The sequence below is a fragment of the Petromyzon marinus genome, assembly GCF_048934315.1.
Source record: "Petromyzon marinus isolate PM22_M1 ecotype Great Lakes invasive population chromosome 68 unlocalized genomic scaffold, UKy_Petmar_22M1.pri1.0 chr68_unloc.1, whole genome shotgun sequence".
Taxonomy (NCBI): Eukaryota; Metazoa; Chordata; class Hyperoartia; order Petromyzontiformes; family Petromyzontidae; genus Petromyzon; species Petromyzon marinus.
In genome coordinates this window covers 685994-708461 of record NW_027422597.1, presented here as the reverse complement: position 1 = coordinate 708461, position 22468 = coordinate 685994, and the positions used below count along the sequence as shown (strand labels likewise).

General features: G+C 43.1%; 1 protein-coding gene across 1 annotated transcript in view; it reads right to left on the bottom strand.

Moving 5' to 3' along the window:
* Positions 1-17398, bottom strand: part of LOC142907988 (uncharacterized) — a 30419-nt gene extending 13021 nt beyond the window's left edge. Inside the window, exons 1-2 of the mRNA XM_076058080.1 lie at positions 16006-17398; positions 5055-5294 (exon numbers count right to left, since the gene is read on the bottom strand). Coding sequence (XP_075914195.1) covers positions 5055-5102 — 48 coding nt within the window. The 5' untranslated portion in view covers positions 5103-5294; positions 16006-17398. The remainder of the gene's footprint in view (positions 1-5054; positions 5295-16005) is intronic.
* Between the last annotated feature and the right edge of the window lie 5070 nt (positions 17399-22468).

Here is a 22468-nt window from a genome sequence, read left to right as displayed (position 1 = left end):
ACAGCTCCTGCAGTGCATAACACACCTGCAGAGAACATCCACGCAGAATGGAGTCACCGGCTGACAGCTCCTGCAGTGCATAACACACCTGCAGAGAACATCCACGCAGAATGGAGTCACCGGCTGACAGCTCCTCCAGTGCATAACACACCTGCAGAGAACATCCACGCAGAATGGAGTCACCGGCTGACAGCTCCTGCAGTGCATAACACACCTGCAGGGAACATCCACGCAGAATGGAGTCACCGGCTGACAGCTCCTGCAGTGCATAACACACCTGCAGAGAACATCCACGCAGAATGGAGTCACCGGCTGACAGCTCCTGCAGTGCATAACACACCTGCAGAGAACATCCACGCAGAATGGAGTCACCGCGGGCGACGTCGCGAGACGTCTCCACTCTGCCAGCTGCGACAGTGCCGGTGCTTTCAGGAAGGCTTTGCCGCTGTTGTTCCCGCGATGAGTTTGTGAGTATTGCCACTTTGTGTCCCGAATCCATCCATACCTGGTGTTCACCAACTCGGGTAAAAAAATAAAATAAAAATTGGGCGGAGAATTGTCTTCAGACAAGGCACATACTCACGCCTTGTATGTCGAACCGATCATCACCCTGCCGGAATGATTTGATGATTAATGGGTAGAAATAAAAGCACATTCCGATGGAAAGATCAGCCCTAGTGCAATAAGTGGCTCCGAGACGGTAAATAACTTCGGTATTTCATATTCTTAGCTCTTTCGGTAAAGTCACCACGTTGAAGGGAAACAATAAAATAATAAAATACATGTAAAACAATAAAAAAATTCTCACGACGTTTCGACCATAACACAAACGGTCGTCATCAGGTGTTATGGTCGAAACGACGTGAGAATTTTTACTGTTTTATATATATTATTATTTCGATTTAAAGCTTTCGTGACTGCAATGATTCATCTTCTTTGGTTCTTTCGGTAAAGTCACCACCCACGTAGAATGAGAATAAAATAATAAATTAAATAATAAATCAATTTATTACTTTATTCTCATTCTACGTGACTTTACCGAAAGAACCAAAGAAGATTTATTATTATTTTTATTTTATTGTTTCCCTTCAACGTGGTGACTTTACCGAAAGAGCTAAGAATATGAATTACTGCAGTCACGAAAGCTTTAAGTCAAAATTTAACTTGGTCATTATTATTCTTAGTTTTTTCGGTAAAGTCACGTTGAAGAGAAACAACAAAATAACAAAATATATATAAAACAATAAAAAATTCTCACGACGTTTCGACCATAACTCAAACGGTCATCATCAGGTGTGTCGGTTTGATGATGACCGTTTGAGTTATGGTCGAAACGTCGTGAGAATTTTTTATTGTTTTATATATATTTTGTTATTTTGTTGTTTCTCTTCAACGTGACTTTACCGAAAAAACTAAGAATATGAATTACTGCAGTCACGAAAGCTTTAAATCAAACGTTTTGATGTAGTTTCCTTATTCACCAAAGTTCCTGTACCTGACACCATCGCAATCATTGAATACTTGGTTCATCAAGGACTAAACACTGAGGTACCCCCCCTGGTGAGACACTGCTTAACCAATACATACTTCACTTGGAATGGAACTTTCTACAAACAAACTGAGGACACCCCAAAGGGCTCCCCCATATCTCCGGTTGTAGCCAACATTTTCATGGAGAAATTTGAGACTGACGCCATCCAGACTGCCACTCTGCGCCCAACCTTATGGAAGAGGTACTTGGATGACACTTTTGTCATCTGGCCACATGGCCGGCCTGCTCTAGACCAATTCCTCGACCACATCAATTCCATACACCCAGCCACCAGATTTACCATGGAAGTCGAAAAAGATGGCAAGCTACCTTTTTTTGAATGTCCTCAACTAAGAATATGAATTACTGCAGTCACGAAAGCTTTAAGTCAAAATTTGGTCATTATTATTATTATTATTATTTTCAAAGTCTCTGGCACAGCCACTCCTCTCGTTCCGCTGACGCCGACCCGCTGTCATGGTGCTGGTGGTGGTGCTGCTGGTGCTCGACCCCGCTCTGAACCGCACCGCCGGCGAGCGGCAAGCGTTGTGGAGCGGCTCGAGCTGAAGGGGGTGGAGCAGGTGGAGCAGGTGGAGCAGGTGGAGCAGGTGGAGCAGGTGGGGGTGGTGGCAGGTGGAGCACGTGGAGCAGGTGGAGGTGGAGCAGGTGGCAGGTGGTGGAGCAGGTGGAGCAGGTGGGGGTGGAGCAGGTGGAGCAGGTGGAGCAGGTGGGGGTGGAGCAGGTGGAGCAGGTGGAGCAGGTGGAGGTGGTGGCAGGTGGAGGTGGAGCAGGTGGAGCAGGTGGAGCAGGTGGGAGGTGGAGCAGGTAGGAGGTGGAGCAGGTGGCAGGTGGCAGGTGGCAGGTGGAGCTGGTGGGAGGTGGAGCAGGTGGAGCAGGTGGAGCAGGTGGAGGTGGAGCAGGTGGAGGTGGCAGGTGGAGCAGGTGGGGGTGGAGCAGGTGGAGCAGGTGGAGCAGGTGGCAGGTGGAGCAAGTGGCAGGTGGAGCAGGTGGAGCAGGTGGAGGTGGAGCAGGTGGAGCAGGTGGCAGGTGGAGCTGGTGGGAGGTGGAGCTGGTGGCAGGTGGAGCAGGTGGAGGTGGAGCAGGTGGAGCAGGTGGCAGGTGGAGCTGGTGGGAGGTGGAGCTGGTGGCAGGTGGAGCAGGAGGTGGTGGAGCAGGTGGAGCAGGTGGAGATGGCAGGACCGGCAGTGACGGGGGAGCCCCTCTTTGATCCTCAGGCTAAGCCCCGCCCCTGGCCACGCCCCCTCTGGAAGCCTTGGAGAATGTTCCGGAAGCTTCCATGCTAGCTCCGCCCATTCACCTTTCCCCCCCCCCGCCCCCCCCGGGATAGAATCTCCGACTGCTCATGATGCGTGGACTGCTTGACGGTGTGTGAATGTGACCCCACAATAATGCTGGAGATGGCGCTCGCCTATACCGGTAGGCACGAGGTTGTGAACTGAGTGTACCAGCCTGCAATAGATTAATGTGTCCGTCCGTCCGTCCCCTTTCAATACTTTAACGAAGTGAAATCTCGTGTGACTGACATCCTTTGTTTAACCACGTGAGTGACGTTATTGAGATTCACTCTCTTTGTCAGTGTCATCCTTTATTTAACCACGTGAGTGACGTCATTGAGAGTCACTCTCTTGTCACTGTCATCCTTTATTTAACCACGTGAGTGACGTCATTGAGAGTCACTCTCTTGTCACTGTCATTCTTTATTTAACCACGTGAGCGACGTCATTGAGAGTCACTCTCTTGTCACTGTCATCCTTTATTTAACCACGTGAGTGACGTCATTGGGAGTCACTCTCTTGTCACTGACATCCTTTATACTGGTAGGCACGAAGATTGTAAACTGAGTGTCTCAGCCTGCAATAGATTAATGTGTCCGTCCGTCCGTCCCCTTTCAATACTTTAACGAAGTGAAATCTCGTGTGACTGACATCCTTTATTTAACCACGTGAGTGACGTCATTGAGAGTCACTCTTGTCACTGACATCCTTTATACTGGTAGGCACGAAGATTGTAAACTGAGTGTCCCAGCCTGCAATAGATTAATGTGTCCGTCCGTCCGTCCCCATTCAATACTTTAACGAAGTGAAATCTCGTGCTGTTGGGGTGTAAAAATTAAAATTGCGCAAAATTCCAATGTTCCTACCGGCCCACCCTGCAGGGACCCTGTTTGCACAAGCAAACCATTTAGCGGCGAATTCAGACATCCGCTCGGCACGTTTTCAGCTCGCGAGTTAAACCTCGCAGTTTAGAAGTTGACTCGTCCCGAGCTTAATCACACGAAACCCCAATGTCGCCTCTACAAAGGCATTGCCATTACCTTAACAGGCTGCCATGAGGAAGTTCAGGAGGCTGAGTTCGCTGTTAAGGTCTTGGTGCAATGTTGTATTGTCATCGCAGAAGCAGCAACAGCACCCTGGGCTATTCCACAAAGTCTTAAAAAGAACCATGTATATATAAATATTCATCCATCTTACCGAGTCCACCCCTCCAGGATCCCCCACCACTGCTCCACCAACCCCCCACAAAGAGGGGTAATAGGGGTAGTGAGAGGTAATAGGGGAAATGAGAGGTAATAGGGGTGGTGAGAGGTAATAGGGGTAGTGAGAGGTAATAGGAGTAATGAGAGGTAATAGGGGAAATGAGAGGTAATAGGGGTAGTGAGAGGTAATAGGGGAAATGAGAGGTAATAGGGGTGGTGAGGTAATAGGGGAAATGAGAGGTAATAGGGGTAGTGAGAGGTAATAGGGGAAATGAGAGGTAATAGGGGTAGTGAGAGGTAATAGGAGTAATGAGAAGTAATATATGATAATGAGAAGTAAAAGGGGTAATAATAATTAATAGGGCTAATGAGAAGTAATATATGATAATGAGAAGTAATAGGGGTAATGAGAAGTAATAGGGCTAATGAGTAGTAATAGGAGTAATAATAATTAATAGGAGTAATGAGAAGTAATATATGATAATGAAAAGTAATAGGAGTAATGAGAAGTAATAGGAGTAATAAGAATTAATAGGGGTAATGAGAAGTAATAGGGAAATTGAGGGGTAATGAGAAGTAATAGGGCTAATGAGAAGTAATAGGAGTAATGAGAAGTAATAGGGCTAATGAAAAGTAATATATGATAATAAGAATTAATAGGAGTAATGAGAAGTAATAGGAGTAATAAGAATTAATAGGGGTAATGAGAAGTAATATATGATAATGAGAAGTAATAGGAGTAATAAGAATTAATAGGGCTAATGAGAAGTAATAGGAGTAATGAGAAGTAATATATGATAATAAGAAGTAATAGGAGTAACAAGAAGTAATAGGAGTAATACTAATTAATAGGGCTAATGAGAAGTAATAGGAGTAATGAGAAGTAATAGGAGTAATAACAAGTAATAGGAGTAATAAGAATTAATAGGGCTAATGAGAAGTAATAGGAGTAACAAGAATTAATAGGAGTAATAATAATTAATAGGGCTAATGAGAAGTAATATATGATAATGAGAGGTAACTCACCACGAGGATCATTCCACCCAGCACCAGAATGCTCCTCCACTGGTGCATGACGCTGCCCCGTCTCTCCTCACCACCAACTCCCCACGACTCCTACCCAGTCCAGCTCTTGCCCAGTTCACACTTGCAACCCCAAGATAGCCGAAGTCGCGACGTTTCATTCACTCGCCCACCCCCAGTTGTTGTGGCTGCTGTTGTTGTTGTTGTTGACGTTTCTGGTCCCGCTGTGTCCTACACAAGAGCCTGTTGAGCACAAACGCTCCTCTGTGATCGGGGCACGTTCAGATTCCTGTAAATCACGTGCGACACGTCACTCATCCCGACGGTGGTTTCGTGACGTTCGGAAACCCTTCGGGGCAGGTGACAGGTGACCTCATTTCACATTCCTTGCCAGACTTCAAGTGGAGCACGCGCAGTGTGTTTTTGTACGCACGTCTGCGTAATAAGGGGCCGTCCATAAATGACGTCACGCACCTTGGGTGGTGATGGTCAGACATTTGTGACGATGTGTGACCATGCGGGGGGGGGGGGGGGGAGGGGGTTTGAGAAATGTGACGTCACATCAAAATGCGGCAACTTTATAAATAAGTAAACACGGACAACACGTTCTACTTAATTACATTTTTAAATAAATGTTTTCTCCTACAACATCAGAGTGCGGCGCCACATTAAACACACGCTACTACAATGACGATAGTTTAAAGAGATTTGAAGCATTTTTTTTTCTGGGGGGAGAGGGGTGGGCTAGAGCTTTGTGACGTCATATTTGAGGGGGGGGAGGTCAAAAATCGTCCAAAATCGCGTGACGTCATTTACGGACTGCCCCTAATGTCACGTGAACATTTACTCCGATCGCAGACGGTCGCCCCAACTTCTCACTCAATTCGATGCTCAACGACAGCCACGGCTAACTATGTCAACACCAAGTGACTATCATCGATAAACCTTGACTATGAATTAGTTAAACAGTGACAGGACGCCAGAACTCACCTGGCCGCATTCCAGGTGGCCGTTTGTATTATTATTTTTTTACATTTGTGTAAAACAAAAAATGTTAAACTTGTATTGCAGATTTTGATTTCGATTTAAAGCGTTTCGTGACTTGCAGGCAAATCAAATTTCGTGGGTCTTTCGCATGTGAGTGTAAGCCTGAGTACAATCTCAACGTGTTGTTGCTGTCGAGTATTTTAATTTTAATTTGACCGTCATCATGTGGAAAATAAGGGGGGTGAGGTTGGGGGGGGGCACTGAAAGCAGGATGTTTTAAAGGTTTCAAATTGGCTTAGCCAAGCATGCCGGTATCAGAGCGAAGCGCCGCGAGGAACGAGCTCCCCGGGGCCAGCATACGCGGAGAGAAAGCGGAGATGGTAATCGAGGGAAGGGTAAAACAGCATTAGCCGCGGAGAAATAACAACTGGTGGTGTGCCAAAATGCAGAGGCGACAGACACCACGGCAAGGGGAATTGGTAACGTGATGGTTTTCCATCTTGTCACATTCCGACGTTGGGTTTTTTAATGTTTTCAAGATGGGATGAGCAACACCAACTAACTTTGATCAATAAGAACAAACAAAAATACAGCCACCTACATTTCACCCACGGCCGCCTGTGTCAACTCCAACTAACTTTGATCAATAACTCAACAAAAATACAGCCACCTACATTTCACCCACGGCCGCCCGTGTCAACTCCAACTAACTTTGATCATTAACACAACAAAAATACAGCCACCTACATTTCACCCACGGCCGCGTGTGTCGACTCCAACTAACTTTGATCAATAACTCAACAAAAATACAGCCAGCTACGTTTCACCCACGATCGCCTGTGTCAACTCCAACTAACTTTGATCAATAACTCAACAAAAATACAGCCACCTACATTTCACCCACGACCGCCTGTGTCGACTCCAACTAACTTTGATCAATAACTCAACAAAATAACAGCCACCTAAATTTCACCCACGGCCGCCTGTGTCAACACCAACTAACTTTGATCAATAAGAACAAACAAAAATACAGCCACCTACATTTCACCCACGGCCGCCTGTGTCAACTCCAACTAACTTTGATCAATAAGAACAAACAAAAATACAGCCACCTACATTTCACCCACGGCCGCCTGTGTCGACTCCAACTAACTTTGATCAATAACTCAACAAAAATACAGCCACCTACATTTCACCCACGGCCGCGTGTGTCAACTCCAACTAACTTTGATCAATAAGAACAAACAAAAATACAGCCACCTACATTTCACCCACGGCCGCGTGTGTCAACTCCAACTAACTTTGATCAATAACTCAACAAAAATACAGCCACCTACATTTCACCCACGGCCGCCTGTGTCGACTCCAACTAACTTTGATCAATAACTCAACAAAAATACAGCCACCTAAATTTCACCCACGGCCGCCTGTGTCAACTCCAACTAACTTTGATCAATAAGAACAAACAAAAATACAGCCACCTGCATTTCACCCACGGCCACCTGTGTCAACTCCAACTAACTTTGATCAATAACTCAACAAAAATACAGCCACCTACATTTCATCCACGACCGCCTGTGTCAACTCCAACTAACTTTGATCAATAACTCAACAAAAATACAGCCAGCTACATTTCACCCACGGCCACCTGTGTCAACTCCAACTAACTTTGATCAATAACTCAAAAAAAATACTGCCACGTACATTTCACCCACGGCCGCGTGTGTCAACTCCAACTAACTTTGATCAATAACTCAACAAAAATACAGCCACCTACATTTCATCCACTACCGCCTGTGTCAACTTCAACTAACTTTGATCAATAACTCAACAAAAATACAGCCACCTACATTTCACCCACGACCACCTGTGTCAACACCAACTAACTTTGATCAATAACTCAATAAAAATACAGCCACCTACATTTCACCCACGGCCGCCGGTGTCAACTCCAACTAACTTTGATCAATAACTCAACAAAAATACAGCCACCTACATTTCACCCACGGCCGCGTGTGTCAACTCCAACTAACTTTGATCAATAACTCAACAAAAATACAGCCACCTACATTTCACCCACGGCCGCCTGTGTCAACTCCAACTAACTTTGATCAATAACTCAACAAAAATACAGCCACCTACATTTCACCCACGGCCGCCTGTGTCGACTCCAACTAACTTTGATCAATAACACAACAAAAATACAGCCACCTACATTTCACCCACGGCCGCGTGTGTCGACTCCAACTAACTTTGATCAATAACTCAACAAAAATACAGCCACCTACGTTTCAGCCACGGCCGCGTGTGTCGACTCCAACTAACTTTGATCAATAACTCAACAAAAATACAGCCACCTACATTTCACCCACGACCGCCTGTGTCAACTCCAACTAACTTTGATCAATAACACAACAAAAATACAGCCACCTACATTTCACCCACGACCGCCTGTGTCAACTCCAACTAACTTTGATCAATAACACAACAAAAATACAGCCACCTACATTTCACCCACGGCCACCTGTGTCGACTCCAACTAACTTTGATCAATAACTCAACAAAAATACAGCCACCTACATTTCACCCACGGCCGCGTGTCAACTCCAACTAACTTTGATCTATAAGAACAACAAAAATACAGCCACCTACATTTCACCCACGGCCACCTGTGTCAACTCCAACTAACTTTGATCAATAACTCAACAAAAATACAGCCACCTACATTTCACCCACGGCCGCCTGTGTCAACTCCAACTAACTTTGATCAATAAGAACAACAAAAATACAGCCACCTACATTTCACCCACGGCCACCTGTGTCAACTCCAACTAACTTTGATCAATAACTCAACAAAAATACAGCCACCTACATTTCACCCACGGCCACGTGTGTTAACTCCAACTAACTTTGATCAATAACACAACAAAAATACAGCGACTTACATTTCACCCACGACATCGTTTGTCAACTCCAACGAACTTTGATCAATAACTCAACAAAAATACAGCCACCTAAATTTCACCCACGACCGCGTATGTCAACACCAACCAACTTTGATCAATAACACAACAAAAATACAGCCACCTACATTTCACCCACGGCCGCGTGTCAACTCCAACTAACTTTGATCAATAAGAACAACAAAAATACAGCCACCTACATTTCACCCACGACCGCGTGTGTCAACTCCAACTAACTTTGATCAATAACTCAACAAAAATACAGCCACCTACATTTCACCCACGGCCACCTGTGTCAACTCCAACTAACTTTGATCAATAACTCAACAAAAATACAGCCACCTACATTTCACCCACGGCCGCCTGTGTCAACTCCAACTAACTTTGATCAATAACTCAACAAAAATACAGCCACCTACATTTCACCCACGGCCGCTTGTGTCAACTCCAACTAACTTTGATCAATAACTCAACAAAAATACAGCCACCTACGTTTCACCCACGGCCGCCTGTGTCAACTCCAACTAACTTTGATCAATAACACAACAAAAATACAGCTACCTACATTTCACCCACGGCCGCCTGTGTCAACTCCAACTAACTTTGATCAATAAGAACAACAAAAATACAGACACCTACATTTCACCCACGGCCACGTGTGTCAACTCCAACTAACTTTGATCAATAACACAACAAAAATACAGCCACCTACATTTCACCCACGGCCACGTGTGTCAACTCCAACTAACTTTGATCAATAACACAACAAAAATACAGCCACCTACATTTCACACACGACCGCCTGTGTCAACACCAACTAACTTTGATCAATAACACAACAAAAATACAGCCACCTACATTACACCCACGGCCGCCTGTGTCAACTCCAACTAACTTTGATCAATAACACAACAAAAATACAGCCACCTACATTTCACCCACGGCCGCCTGTGTCAACTCCAACTAACTTTGATCAATAAGAACAAACGAAAATACAGCCACCTACATTTCAGCCACGACCGCGTGTGTCAACTCCAACTAACTTTGATCAATAACTCAACAAAAATACAGCCACCTACATTTCACCCACGGCCACCTGTGTCGACTCCAACTAACTTTGATCAATAAGTCAACAAAAATACAGAAACCTACATTTCACCCACAGCCTCTTGTGTCAACTCCAACTAACTTAGATCAATAACACAACAAAAATACAACCACCTACATTTCACCCACGGCCGCCTGTGTCAACTCCAACTAACTTAGATCAATAACACAAAAAAAATACAGCCACCTACATTTCACCCACGACCGCGTGTGTCAACTCCAACTAACTTTGATCAATAACTCAACAAAAATACAGCCACCTACATTTCACCCACGACCGCCTGTGTCAACACCAACTAACTTTGATCAATAACTCAACAAAAATACAGCCACCTACATTTCACCCACAGCCTCCTGTGTCAACTCCAACTAACTTAGATCAATAACTCAACAAAAATACAGCCACCTACGTTTCACCCACGGCCGCCTGTGTCAACACCAACTAACTTTGATCAATAACTCAACAAAAATACAGCCACCTACGTTTCACCCACGGCCGCCTGTGTCAACTCCAACTAACTTTGATCAATAACACACCTAAATACAGCCACCTACATTTCACCCACGGCCACCTGTGTCAACTCTAACTAACTTTGATCAATAACTCAACAAAAATACAGCCACCTACATTTCATCCACGACCGCGTGTGTCAACTCCAACTAACTTTGATCAATAACTCAAAAAATACAGCCACCTACATTTCACCCACGGCCAGCTGTGTCAACTCCAACTAACTTTGATCAATAACTCAACAAAAATACAGCCACCTACATTTCACCCACGGCCGCCTGTATCGACTCCAACTAACTTTGATCAATAACTCAACAAAAATACAGCCACCTACATTTCACCCACGGCCGCCTGTGTCGACTCCAACTAACTTTGATCAATAAGAACAAACAAAAATACAGCCACCTACATTTCACCCACGACCGCCTGTGTCAACTCCAACTAACTTTGATCAATAACTCAACAAAAATACAGCCACCTACATTTCACCCACGACCACCTGTGTCAACTCCAACTAACTTTGATCAATAACTCAACAAAAATACAGCCACCTACATTTCACCCACGGCCGCCTGTGTCAACTCCAACTAACTTTGATCAATAACTCAACAAAAATACAGCCACCTACATTTCACCCACGGCCTCCTGTGTCAACTCCAACTAACTTTGATCAATAAGAACAAACAAAAATACAGCCACCTACATTTCACCCACGGCCGCGTGTGTCAACTCCAACTAACTTTGATCAATAACACAACAAAAATACAGCCACCTACATTTCACCCACGGCCTCCTGTGTCAACTCCAACTAACTTTGATCAATAACTCAACAAAAATACAGCCACCTACATTTCACCCACGGCCGTGTGTCAACTCCAACTAACTTTGATCAATAAGAACAAACGAAAATACAGCCACCTACATTTCACCCACGGCCACCTGTGTCAACTCCAACTAACTTTGATCAATAACTCAACAAAAATACAGCCACCTACATTTCACCCACGACCGCCTGTGTCAACACCAACTAACTTTGATCAATAACTCAATAAAAATACAGCCACCTACATTTCACCCACGGCCGCGTGGGTCAACTCCAACTAACTTTGATCAATAAGAACAAACAAAAATACAGCCACCTGCATTTCACCCACGGCCACCTGTGTCAACTCCAACTAACTTTGATCAATAACACAACAAAAATACAGCCACCTACATTTCACCCACGACCGCCTGTGTCAACACCAACTAACTTTGATCAATAACTCAATAAAAATACAGCCACCTACATTTCACCCACGACCGCCTGTGTCAACTCCAACTAACTTTGATCAATAATTCAACAAAAATACAGCCACCTACGTTTCACCCACAGCCTCCTGTGTCAATTCCAACTAACTTTGATCAATAACACAACAAAAATACAGCCACCTACATTTCATCCACGGCCACCTGTGTCAACTCCAACTAACTTTGATCAATAATTCAACAAAAATACAGCCACTTACATTTCACCCACGGCCTCCTGTGTCAACACCAACTAACTTTGATCAATAACTCAACAAAAATACACCCACCTACATTTCATCAATGACCACGTGTGTCAACACCAACTAACTTTGATCAATAACTCAAGAAAAATACAGCCACCTTCGTTTCACCCACGGCCGCGTGTGTCAACTCCAACTAACTTTGATCAATAACTCAACAAAAATACAGCCACCTACATTTCACCCACGGCCGCCTGTGTCGACTCCAACTAACTTTGATCAATAACTCAACAAAAAAACAGCCACCTACATTTCACCCACGGCCACGTGTGTCAACTCCAACTAACTTTGATCAATAACTCAACAAAAAAACAGCCACCTACATTTCATCCACTACCGCCTGTGTCAACTCCAACTAACTTTGATCAATAACACAACAAAAATACAGCCACCTACATTTCATCCACTACCGCCTGTGTCGACTCCAACTAACTTTGATCAATAACTCAACAAAAATACAGCCACCTACATTTCACCCACGGCCGCCTGTGTCAACTTCAACTAACTTTGATCAATAAGAACAACAAAAATACAGCCACCTACGTTTCACCCACGGCCGCCTGTGTCAACTCCAACTAACTTTGATCAATAACTCAACAAAAATACAGCCACTTACATTTCACCCACGACATCGTGTGTCAACTCCAACTAACTTTGATCAATAACTCAACAAAAATACAGCCACCTAAATTTCACCCACGACCGCGTATGTCAACACCAACTAACTTTGATCAATAACACAACAAAAATACAGCCACCTACATTTCACCCACGGCCGCGTGTGTCAACTCCAACTAACTTTGATCAATAACTCAACAAAAATACAGCCACCTACATTTCACCCACGGCCGCCTGTGTCGACTCCAACTAACTTTGATCAATAACTCAACAAAAAAACAGCCACCTACATTTCACCCACGGCCACGTGTGTCAACTCCAACTAACTTTGATCAATAACTCAACAAAAAAACAGCCACCTACATTTCATCCACTACCGCCTGTGTCAACTCCAACTAACTTTGATCAATAACACAACAAAAATACAGCCACCTACATTTCATCCACTACCGCCTGTGTCGACTCCAACTAACTTTGATCAATAACTCAACAAAAATACAGCCACCTACGTTTCACCCACGGCCACGTGTGTCAACTCCAACTAAATTTGATCAATAACTCAACAAAAATACAGCCACCTACATTTCACCCACGGCCGCCTGTGTCAACTCCAACTAACTTTGATCAATAAGAACAACAAAAATACAGCCACCTACGTTTCACCCACGGCCGCCTGTGTCAACTCCAACTAACTTTGATCAATAACTCAACAAAAATACAGCCACTTACATTTCACCCACGACATCGTGTGTCAACTCCAACTAACTTTGATCAATAACTCAACAAAAATACAGCCACCTAAATTTCACCCACGACCGCGTATGTCAACACCAACTAACTTTGATCAATAACACAACAAAAATACAGCCACCTACATTTCACCCACGACCGCCTGTGTCAACACCAACTAACTTTGATCAATAACTCAACAAAAATACAGCCACCTAAATTTCACCCACGGCCACCTGTGTCAACTCCAACTAACTTTTATTTTACCCGCCATCACAAATGATAGCAGCTCAACGGAGTGGCTGCTATCATCATCACGCGAACATTTTTACAGCAGAAATGATTTTGTTGGTTTGTATGACGAGGCTGTTGGTGGGATCTCTTTTTTTATTTTTGCATAGCTACCAACCGCATGAATTGATCAAACCAAACAGTTCTCGTTGAATCCTTCTGCTGCCAGGCCACCAAGATTATACGGCTTACCAAAAATACATAGAGTAGATACACCCCATCGTCCCATCGTCTCTACTATCAACTCCCCCACCTACAAACTGGCTCGTTTTTTGTCTGAAATCCTGCGGCCTTTCACTGGAAAAAACACCTCTGCGGTACAAAATTACACTCACCTGGTATCGACAATCACGGGTATTTTCCTGTCCCCAGACGACCTGCTTGTCAGTTTTGATGTAGTTTCCTTATTCACCAAAGTTCCTGTACCTGACACCATCGCAATCATTGAAGACTTGGTTCATCAAGGACTAAACACTGAGGTACCTCCCCTGGTGAGACACTGTTTAACCAATACATACTTCACTTGGAATGGAACTTTCTACAAACAAACTGAGGGCACCCCAATGGGCTCCCCCATATCTCCGGTTGTAGCCAACATTGTCAGGGAGAAATTTGAGACTGACGCCATCCAGACTGCCACTCTGCGCCCAACCTTATGGAAGAGGTACGTGGATGACACTTTTGTCATCTGGCCACATGGCCGGCCTGCTCTAGACCAATTCCTCGACCACATCAATTCCATACACCCAGCCATCAGATTTACCATGGAAGTCGAAAAAGATGGCAAGCCACCTTTTTTTGAATGTCCTAATAAAAAAAGAGACCTGATGGTTCAATGAGCCACTCTGTCTACAGGAAAGCTATCCATACGGATGCTTACCTGAAACCGGATTCCCACCACCATCCATCCCAGAAGAATTAACTCATCAAGACTCTGTATCATAGAGCCCAATGCATATCCGACCAGGAACACATAGCCAGTGAACTCAAGCACGTACACCAAGCTCTTAAGGCTAATGATTACTCCGACTATACAATCCGCAAAGCCATCACTCCAACCATGAAGAAGGACCCTCTTGAGGAGCCATTCAAAACCATCACTTTACCCTACATTGCGGGGATCACAAAAAAATATATCCAAAATCTTGAATAAACACAAGATCCAGGTCCGATTCAACACATTACATAAAATCCGTGATCTGGTTCCGTCTGTAAAAGATGTGATTCCGGACATACAGTACCCTGGCGTCTACAAACTAAGTTGCCTCTGTGGTAGTAGTTACATTGGAGAAACCAAACGCCATGTCTCGGACCGCATCCGTGAACACAAAGCAGACCTAAAACACGGTAGGACCAACACCTCGGCCGTGGCAGATCACTGTTATAATTCAGTAGGCTCACATGCCATTGACTTCTCCAAGACAGAGGTTATTTGCAAGCCATCTGGCCAGCATGAGAGATTCGTTCATGAGGCAATCCACATATATACACAGAGACTATTTCAACCGAGAAGATGGATTCTGGCTTAGCAATCATTGGAAGGATTTAATAAACCATTTCGGGTCTTAATTGATTGTTCACGCTAAGGTTGGCTTTCAGACCGCATCCATTATTTTAGTCTCCCCCCTCCTCTTTTCCGAATATAGATGGACTCGTCGATCTGAATAACTGCCAAATCGCTGTCCGTGGTGCTAACGTTATAAAAAAAACGCCACTTTTTTCAATTATTTTTGCTGTGGTTTTCACACCTGATGATGATTGCTTGTGTTGCAGTCGAAAAGTGGTGAGAATTTTAATGTTTTATATATTTTTTTAATTTATTGTTTCCCTTCTACGTGGTGACTTTACCGAAAGAACCACGAATACGAATCCCTGCAGTCACGAAAGCTTGAAATCAAAATTTAAAAAAAATCTTGTTATGTTAACAGGTACAAATGATAGCTCAACGGAGTGGCTTATCACGCGGGAATGTATAGAAGCAGCCAATCACTCCAATCGCGTGTTTCTAAATGTGGAGGACCCGGTAAGAACGATCCACGCGACCACCTAAAGGTAGAGAAAGACGCAGACTGAAAATATTCCAGCAGCAGGCGAACCCACACAGCATCCCTGTACACCGGGCGAGGTAGTCAACATCTCCTAGCCACCGCGACGCCCATGATGATGGTGGTGAATGAACGATGAGCGTTCGTCCTCACCAGTAGTTGTGATAAGAGCAGCGTCTCTGTCCCCGGGGTCATGACGCTCTCCTCTCCTCGTCACAGACTCCTCGTCACAGTCTCTCGTTAACGCGTTGACCGTCGGTCTTGCGATTGAGTGGAAGTGTGTTTGTGTTGTGTTGTGTGTGTGTGAGAGAGGCTTTAGTGTGGACGAGTGAGTGGATCGATATGTGCGGGGTGCATTTGAGTGTGTGAGATGTCGAGTGGGTTGGTGAGGCTGTTGTGTGTGTGTGTGATTGAGTGTGAGTATGAATGTGCGTGTGAGATTCAGGCTGGACGAGCGTGGACCGGTGTGTGTGTGTGTGTTTGAGCGTGTGAAGGATTCAGTGTGGGTGTGTTTGTTTGAGAGATTGAGTGGGTGAGTGTGTGTATGTGTATGTGAGGGTAGATGAGTGAGTAGGTGAGTGCGTGTATTTGAGTGTGGATGAATGAGTGGGTGAGTGTGTGTATTTGATAGTGAATGAGTGAGTGGGTGAGTGTGTGTATTTGATAGTGAATTAGTGAGTGGGTGAGTGTGTGTGTGTATTTGATAGTGAATGAGTGAGTGTGTGTATTTGAGATTGGATGAGCGTGTGAAGGATTCAGTGTGGGTGTGAGAGATTGAGTGGGTGAGTGTATGTGAGGGAGTGTATGTGAGGGTGGATGAGTGAGTGGGTGTCTGTATTTGACAGTGGGTGAATGTGTGTATTTGAGAGCGGGTGAGTGAGTGGGTGAGTGTGTGTTTTTGGGGGGTGGGTGAGTGAGTGGGTGATTGTGTGTATTTGAGAATGAGTGAGTGGGTGAGTGTGTGTATTTCAGAATGAGTGGGTGGGTGAGTGTGTGTATTTGAGAGTGGATGAGTGATTGTGTGTATGTGAGGGTGGATGAGTGAGTGGGTGAGTGTGTGTATTTGGGGGTGGGTGAGTGAGTGGGTGAGTGTGTGTATTTGAGAATGAGTGAGTGAGTGTGTGTATTTGGGAGTTGGTGAGTGAGTGGGTGAGTGTGTGTATGTGAGGGTGGATGAGTGAGTGGGTGAGTGTGTGTATTTAGGGGTTGGTGAGTGAGTGGGTGAGTGTGTGTATTTGTGAGTGGGTGAGTGAGTGGGTGAGTGTGTGTATGTGAGGGTGGATGAGTGAGTGGGTGAGTGTGTGTATTTGGGGGTTGGTGAGTGAGTGGGTGAGTGTGTTGTATTTCACAGTGGGTGAGTGAGTGTGTGTGTGGGTTTGAGAGTGTCTCTGTAAGAAGTGTGATTTTAGAGTATGGATGTCTGTGTGTGTGTGAGATTGGGGGGTTGTGTGTGTGTGTGTGAGTATGAACGAGTGTCTCAGTCAGTCTGTCTCTTGTCACCAATCTTTGTCGAACATCGTTGGCGGTGATCGATTGCGGGTCTTCACAAAGCGCCTCATTGGAACAAATTTCACTTCGAACAAACGAATCACATTGGCCTGGCCATATACGGAGATCGCTTCAGTACTTCCGGTAAACGGTCACCTGGAATGCGGCCAAGTGGGTTTTAGTATCGTGTCACTGATGACCATTAAGGGCCGTCCATAAATGACGTCACGCACCTGGGGGAGGGGCGGTGGGGGGTCAGACGTTTGTGACGAAGGGGGGGAGGGGATGGGGGGGGGTTTGAGAAATGTGACGTCACATCAAATTGCGCAACTTTATAAATAAATACAGACGACACGTTCTATTTAAAGTTTGATTTAAAGCTTTCGTGACTGCAGTGATTCATATTCTTGGTTCTTTCGGTAAAGTCACCACCACGTTGAAGGGAAAACAATGAAATAATAAAAATATAAAACAATACAATTATTATTAAAACAATAAAATTATTATTCTTGGTTCTTTCGGTAAAGTCACCACCACGAACATAGTAGAAGGGAAGCGATAAAATAATAAAAAAATATAAAACAATAAAATTATTGTAAAACAATAAAATTATTATTCTTGGTTCTTTCGGCAAAGTCACGTTGAAGGGAAACAATAAAATAATAAAATATATTACATATATATTGTTTTATATGTATTTTATTATTTTATTGTTTCCCTTCAACGTGACTTTACTGAAAGAACTAAGAATGCGTTCTATCTTAATTAAATAGACTTTTTAAATAAATGTTATCTACCTACAACATCAAGGTGCAGCGCCGCATTAAATACGCACTACAATGACAATAGTTTAAAGCGATTTGAAGCATATTCTTGGTTCTTTCGGTAAAGTCACCACCACGTAGAAGGGAAACAATAAAATAATAAAAATATAAAACAATAAAATTATTGTAAAACAATAAAATTAATATTCTTGGTTCTTTCGGTAAAGTCACCACCACGTAGAAGGGAAACAATAAAATAATAAAAATATAAAACAATAAAATTATTGTAAAACAATAAAATTATTATTCTTGGTTCTTTCGGTAAAGTCACCACCACGTAGAAGGGAAACAATAAAATAATAAAAATATAAAACATTAAATTATTGTTAAACAATACAATTATTATTCTTGGTTCTTTCGGTAAAGTCACCACCACGTTGAAGGGAAAACAATGAAATAATAAAAATATAAAACAATAAAATTATTATTAAAACAATAAAATTATTATTCTTGGTTCTTTCGGTAAAGTCACAACCACGAACATAGTAGAAGGGAAGCGATAAAATAATAAAAAATATAAAACAATAAAATTATTGTAAAACAATAAAATTATTATTCTTGGTTCTTTCGGCAAAGTCACGTTGAAGGGAAACAATAAAATAATAAAATATATTACATATATATTGTTTTATATGTATTTTATTATTTTATTGTTTCCCTTCAACGTGACTTTACTGAAAGAACTAAGAATGCGTTCTATCTTAATTAAATAGACTTTTTAAATAAATGTTATCTACCTACAACATCAAGGTGCAGCGCCGCATTAAATACGCACTACAATGACAATAGTTTAAAGCGATTTGAAGCATATTCTTGGTTCTTTCGGTAAAGTCACCACCACGTAGAAGGGAAACAATAAAATAATAAAAATATAAAACAATAAAATTATTGTAAAACAATAAAATTAATATTCTTGGTTCTTTCGGTAAAGTCACCACCACGTAGAAGGGAAACAATAAAATAATAAAAATATAAAACAATAAAATTATTGTAAAACAATAAAATTATTATTCTTGGTTCTTTCGGTAAAGTCACCACCACGTAGAAGGGAAACAATAAAATAATAAAAATATAAAACATTAAAATTATTGTTAAACAATACAATTATTATTCTTGGTTCTTTCGGTAAAGTCACCACCACGTTGAAGGGAAAACAATGAAATAATAAAAATATAAAACAATAAAATTATTATTAAAACAATAAAATTATTATTCTTGGTTCTTTCGGTAAAGTCACAACCACGAACATAGTAGAAGGGAAGCGATAAAATAATAAAAAATATAAAACAATAAAATTATTGTAAAACAATAAAATTATTATTCTTGGTTCTTTCGGCAAAGTCACGTTGAAGGGAAACAATAAAATAATAAAATATATTACATATATATTGTTTTATATATTATTATTATTTTATTGTTTCCCTTCAACGTGACTTTACCGAAAGAACTAAGAACACGTTCTACTTAATTAAATAGACTTTTTAAATAAATGTTATCTACCTACAACATCAAGGTGCAGCGCCGCATTAAATACGCACTACAATGTGACAATAGTTTAAAGCCATTTGAAGCATGTTTCATATATTTTTTTGGGCGGGGGTGGGGGGGGGGGTGGGAGGCAGAGCTTTGTGACGTCATATTTGAGGGGGGGGTCTGACTTTTTGTGACGTCATGTGATCGTCCAAAATCGCAGCGAGAGCTATATAAGTAAGGGGGAGGGGGGGAGGGGGGGGGGAGGAGCCAAGGAGGAGGGATAGAGCGAGTGGGGGTGTTAAGGTTTTCACAGGTACATGAGAGATTCGTTCATGAGGCTATCCACATATACAAGCACAGAGACAATTTCAACCGAGAAGATGGATTCTATCTTAGCAATCATTGGAAAGATTTGATAAACCATTTCAGGTCTTAATTGATTGTTCGCGCTTACAGTGGCTTTCAGACAGCATACATTATAAAAAAAATTCGTCTCCCCCCTCCTCTTTTCAGAATATAGATGGACTAGTCCTAAATAATCTGCCAAATCGTTGCGCGTGGCGCTAACGTTTTTTATAAATAAATAAATGCGCCGTTTAAAAATAAATTTATGCAAACCAACACACCTGAAGATGACCGTTTGAGTTATGGTCGAAACGTCGTGAGAATTTTTTTTATTGTTTTATATATATTTATATATTATTTTGTTGTTTCTCTTCAACGTGGTGACTTTACCGAAAAAACTAAGATATATAGGTACAACCTTAACTGCTTCATAGTTTGCCTCAATACCTATCCGCATCTCCAGTTCTTCAGCCTCCTACCCACCAGCCCCGGCATTGTGTTCTACTCGGTGTTGGAGCTCGCACCTCTCCACTCCCCCTACCCCACGTCCCCAACTCTCTCTATCTCTCCACCCTGGCTCCTCCTCCCCCCCATCCCCCCTCTCTTACTTATAAAGCCTCTTGTTACAAGCAAACCCCCTTTTTGCCCACTTCAGCAATAAGTTGATTGCTGTGGCTGTCCCCACCTGATGATGGACGCTTGTGTTGCGCCCGAAACATCGTGATTTAGCTGATTTTATTTTATGCCCCCCCACGTGACTTTACCGAAAGAACCAAAAGTCATGGATCCCTGCAGCCACGGAAACTTCAAATCTAGATTTCAGTCAGTATTTTACGACAATACCATCGGTGGTTACTACGATAGTCAGTATATACTACTGTAGAGTCAGTATATACTACTGTATTATCAATAGGTACTACTACTACAGAGTCACTAGATACTGCTGACTCTATTGTATGTAGGTCGTGTAAGGTATACATGTCTACAAGATACAAATTTCCTGGGGGCGGTAAAATGATTTTGGGTGGGGGTTGACAATTTTTGGAAACATTTTAGATCAACTATTTACCCCCCCCCCCCCCCACCACCATCTATTACTTTTTGATTCAGGACTTCGGAAAGGCTCTTACAATTCTTCTGACGGACAAATGGATAGACAAACGGAACACCGGGCTTTCACAACAGCTTAGTATTTGTGTATGTATAACCGATGTTTTTTTAAGAGAAGAGAAGTTTTGAAATACATTTTTTTACCCCGTGAAAAGCCGGGTACTTCCTGCTAGTATTTTTTTATAAATCTTTAGTAGCTCCATGGAACGTTTTATTCCCTATTCAGTCCCCTACACAATGGTTAAAAAAACCGCACCTGACTATATTGCCCAGACACTCGATGTCTAAACCAGTCCAGAGTTTCGCTTGTATTGAACCAACATTGCCAATCACATTCGTTCATTTGTTGCCAAGGCGGTGAGGCAGACATCAACTTCCTCGTCTGGTATGGGTCCGATAGCGACTCTGAGAATGCCTCCGGGTTTTTCCCTCTACATTTAAAATCATCGTCATGCGTTACGAGCAGGGGTGCCAAACTCAATCGGACCGCCACGCCTCAGTTAGGCCTATGAAAATGAGACGCGTTATTTACCGAACATCGACTGCATTAAAGAACGACATTGCTAAGTTCATGACAACACTCCACATAACGTAAAAAAACACATTCATGAATAAAATAATTACGTGGCAAGATGTCATCTGCCTCGCCCGGTATACAGGAGGTCATGGGTTCGATCCCGGCCATGACGCCTACTGCATATTTGGAGTTTGCATGTCACTCTCTCTTTCTCCCCGTGGTCGCGTGGATCTTTATCCGGGTCCTCCGGTTCTCCCATCCACATTCAGAACCAACATCACCACGCATTTAGAGTTATTTGGCTGCCCGCCATACATTTTCCACGTGCTGATGATATCAGCCACTTTGTTGAGCTCATACCATTTGTGATTTGAAGTTTTCGTGACTGCAGGGATCCATACTCTTTGTGTTTTTTTGTTTTTTTTTTCGGGTGAAGTCATCACGTAGTTGGGTAGAAAATAAATAAAATAAACCAAATCACGACGTTTCGGGTGCAACACAAGCGTCCGTCGCCGGGTGGGACGACCGCAGCAATAAACAATTTGCTGAAGTGGGCAAAAGGGCTGACGTGACAAGAGGCTTTATAGGTCAGAGAGAGGGGGGGGAGGAGCCAGGGAGGAGAGACAGCGGGAGGGGAGTGGGCGGGGCTGGGGAAGTGGGCGGGGCTGGAAGTGGGCGTGGCTGGGAGTGGGAGGATGAAGAAACTGGAGACGCGGATATGAAGGCAACAGCCATGAAACCGTCCAGGGTTTTTACCTGGTTAATGACGTCCTTCCAATGATTGCTTAATTTGTATCCATCTTCACGGGTTGAAGTTACGTTTATATATCTGGATGGCTTCATGAACAAACCTTTGATA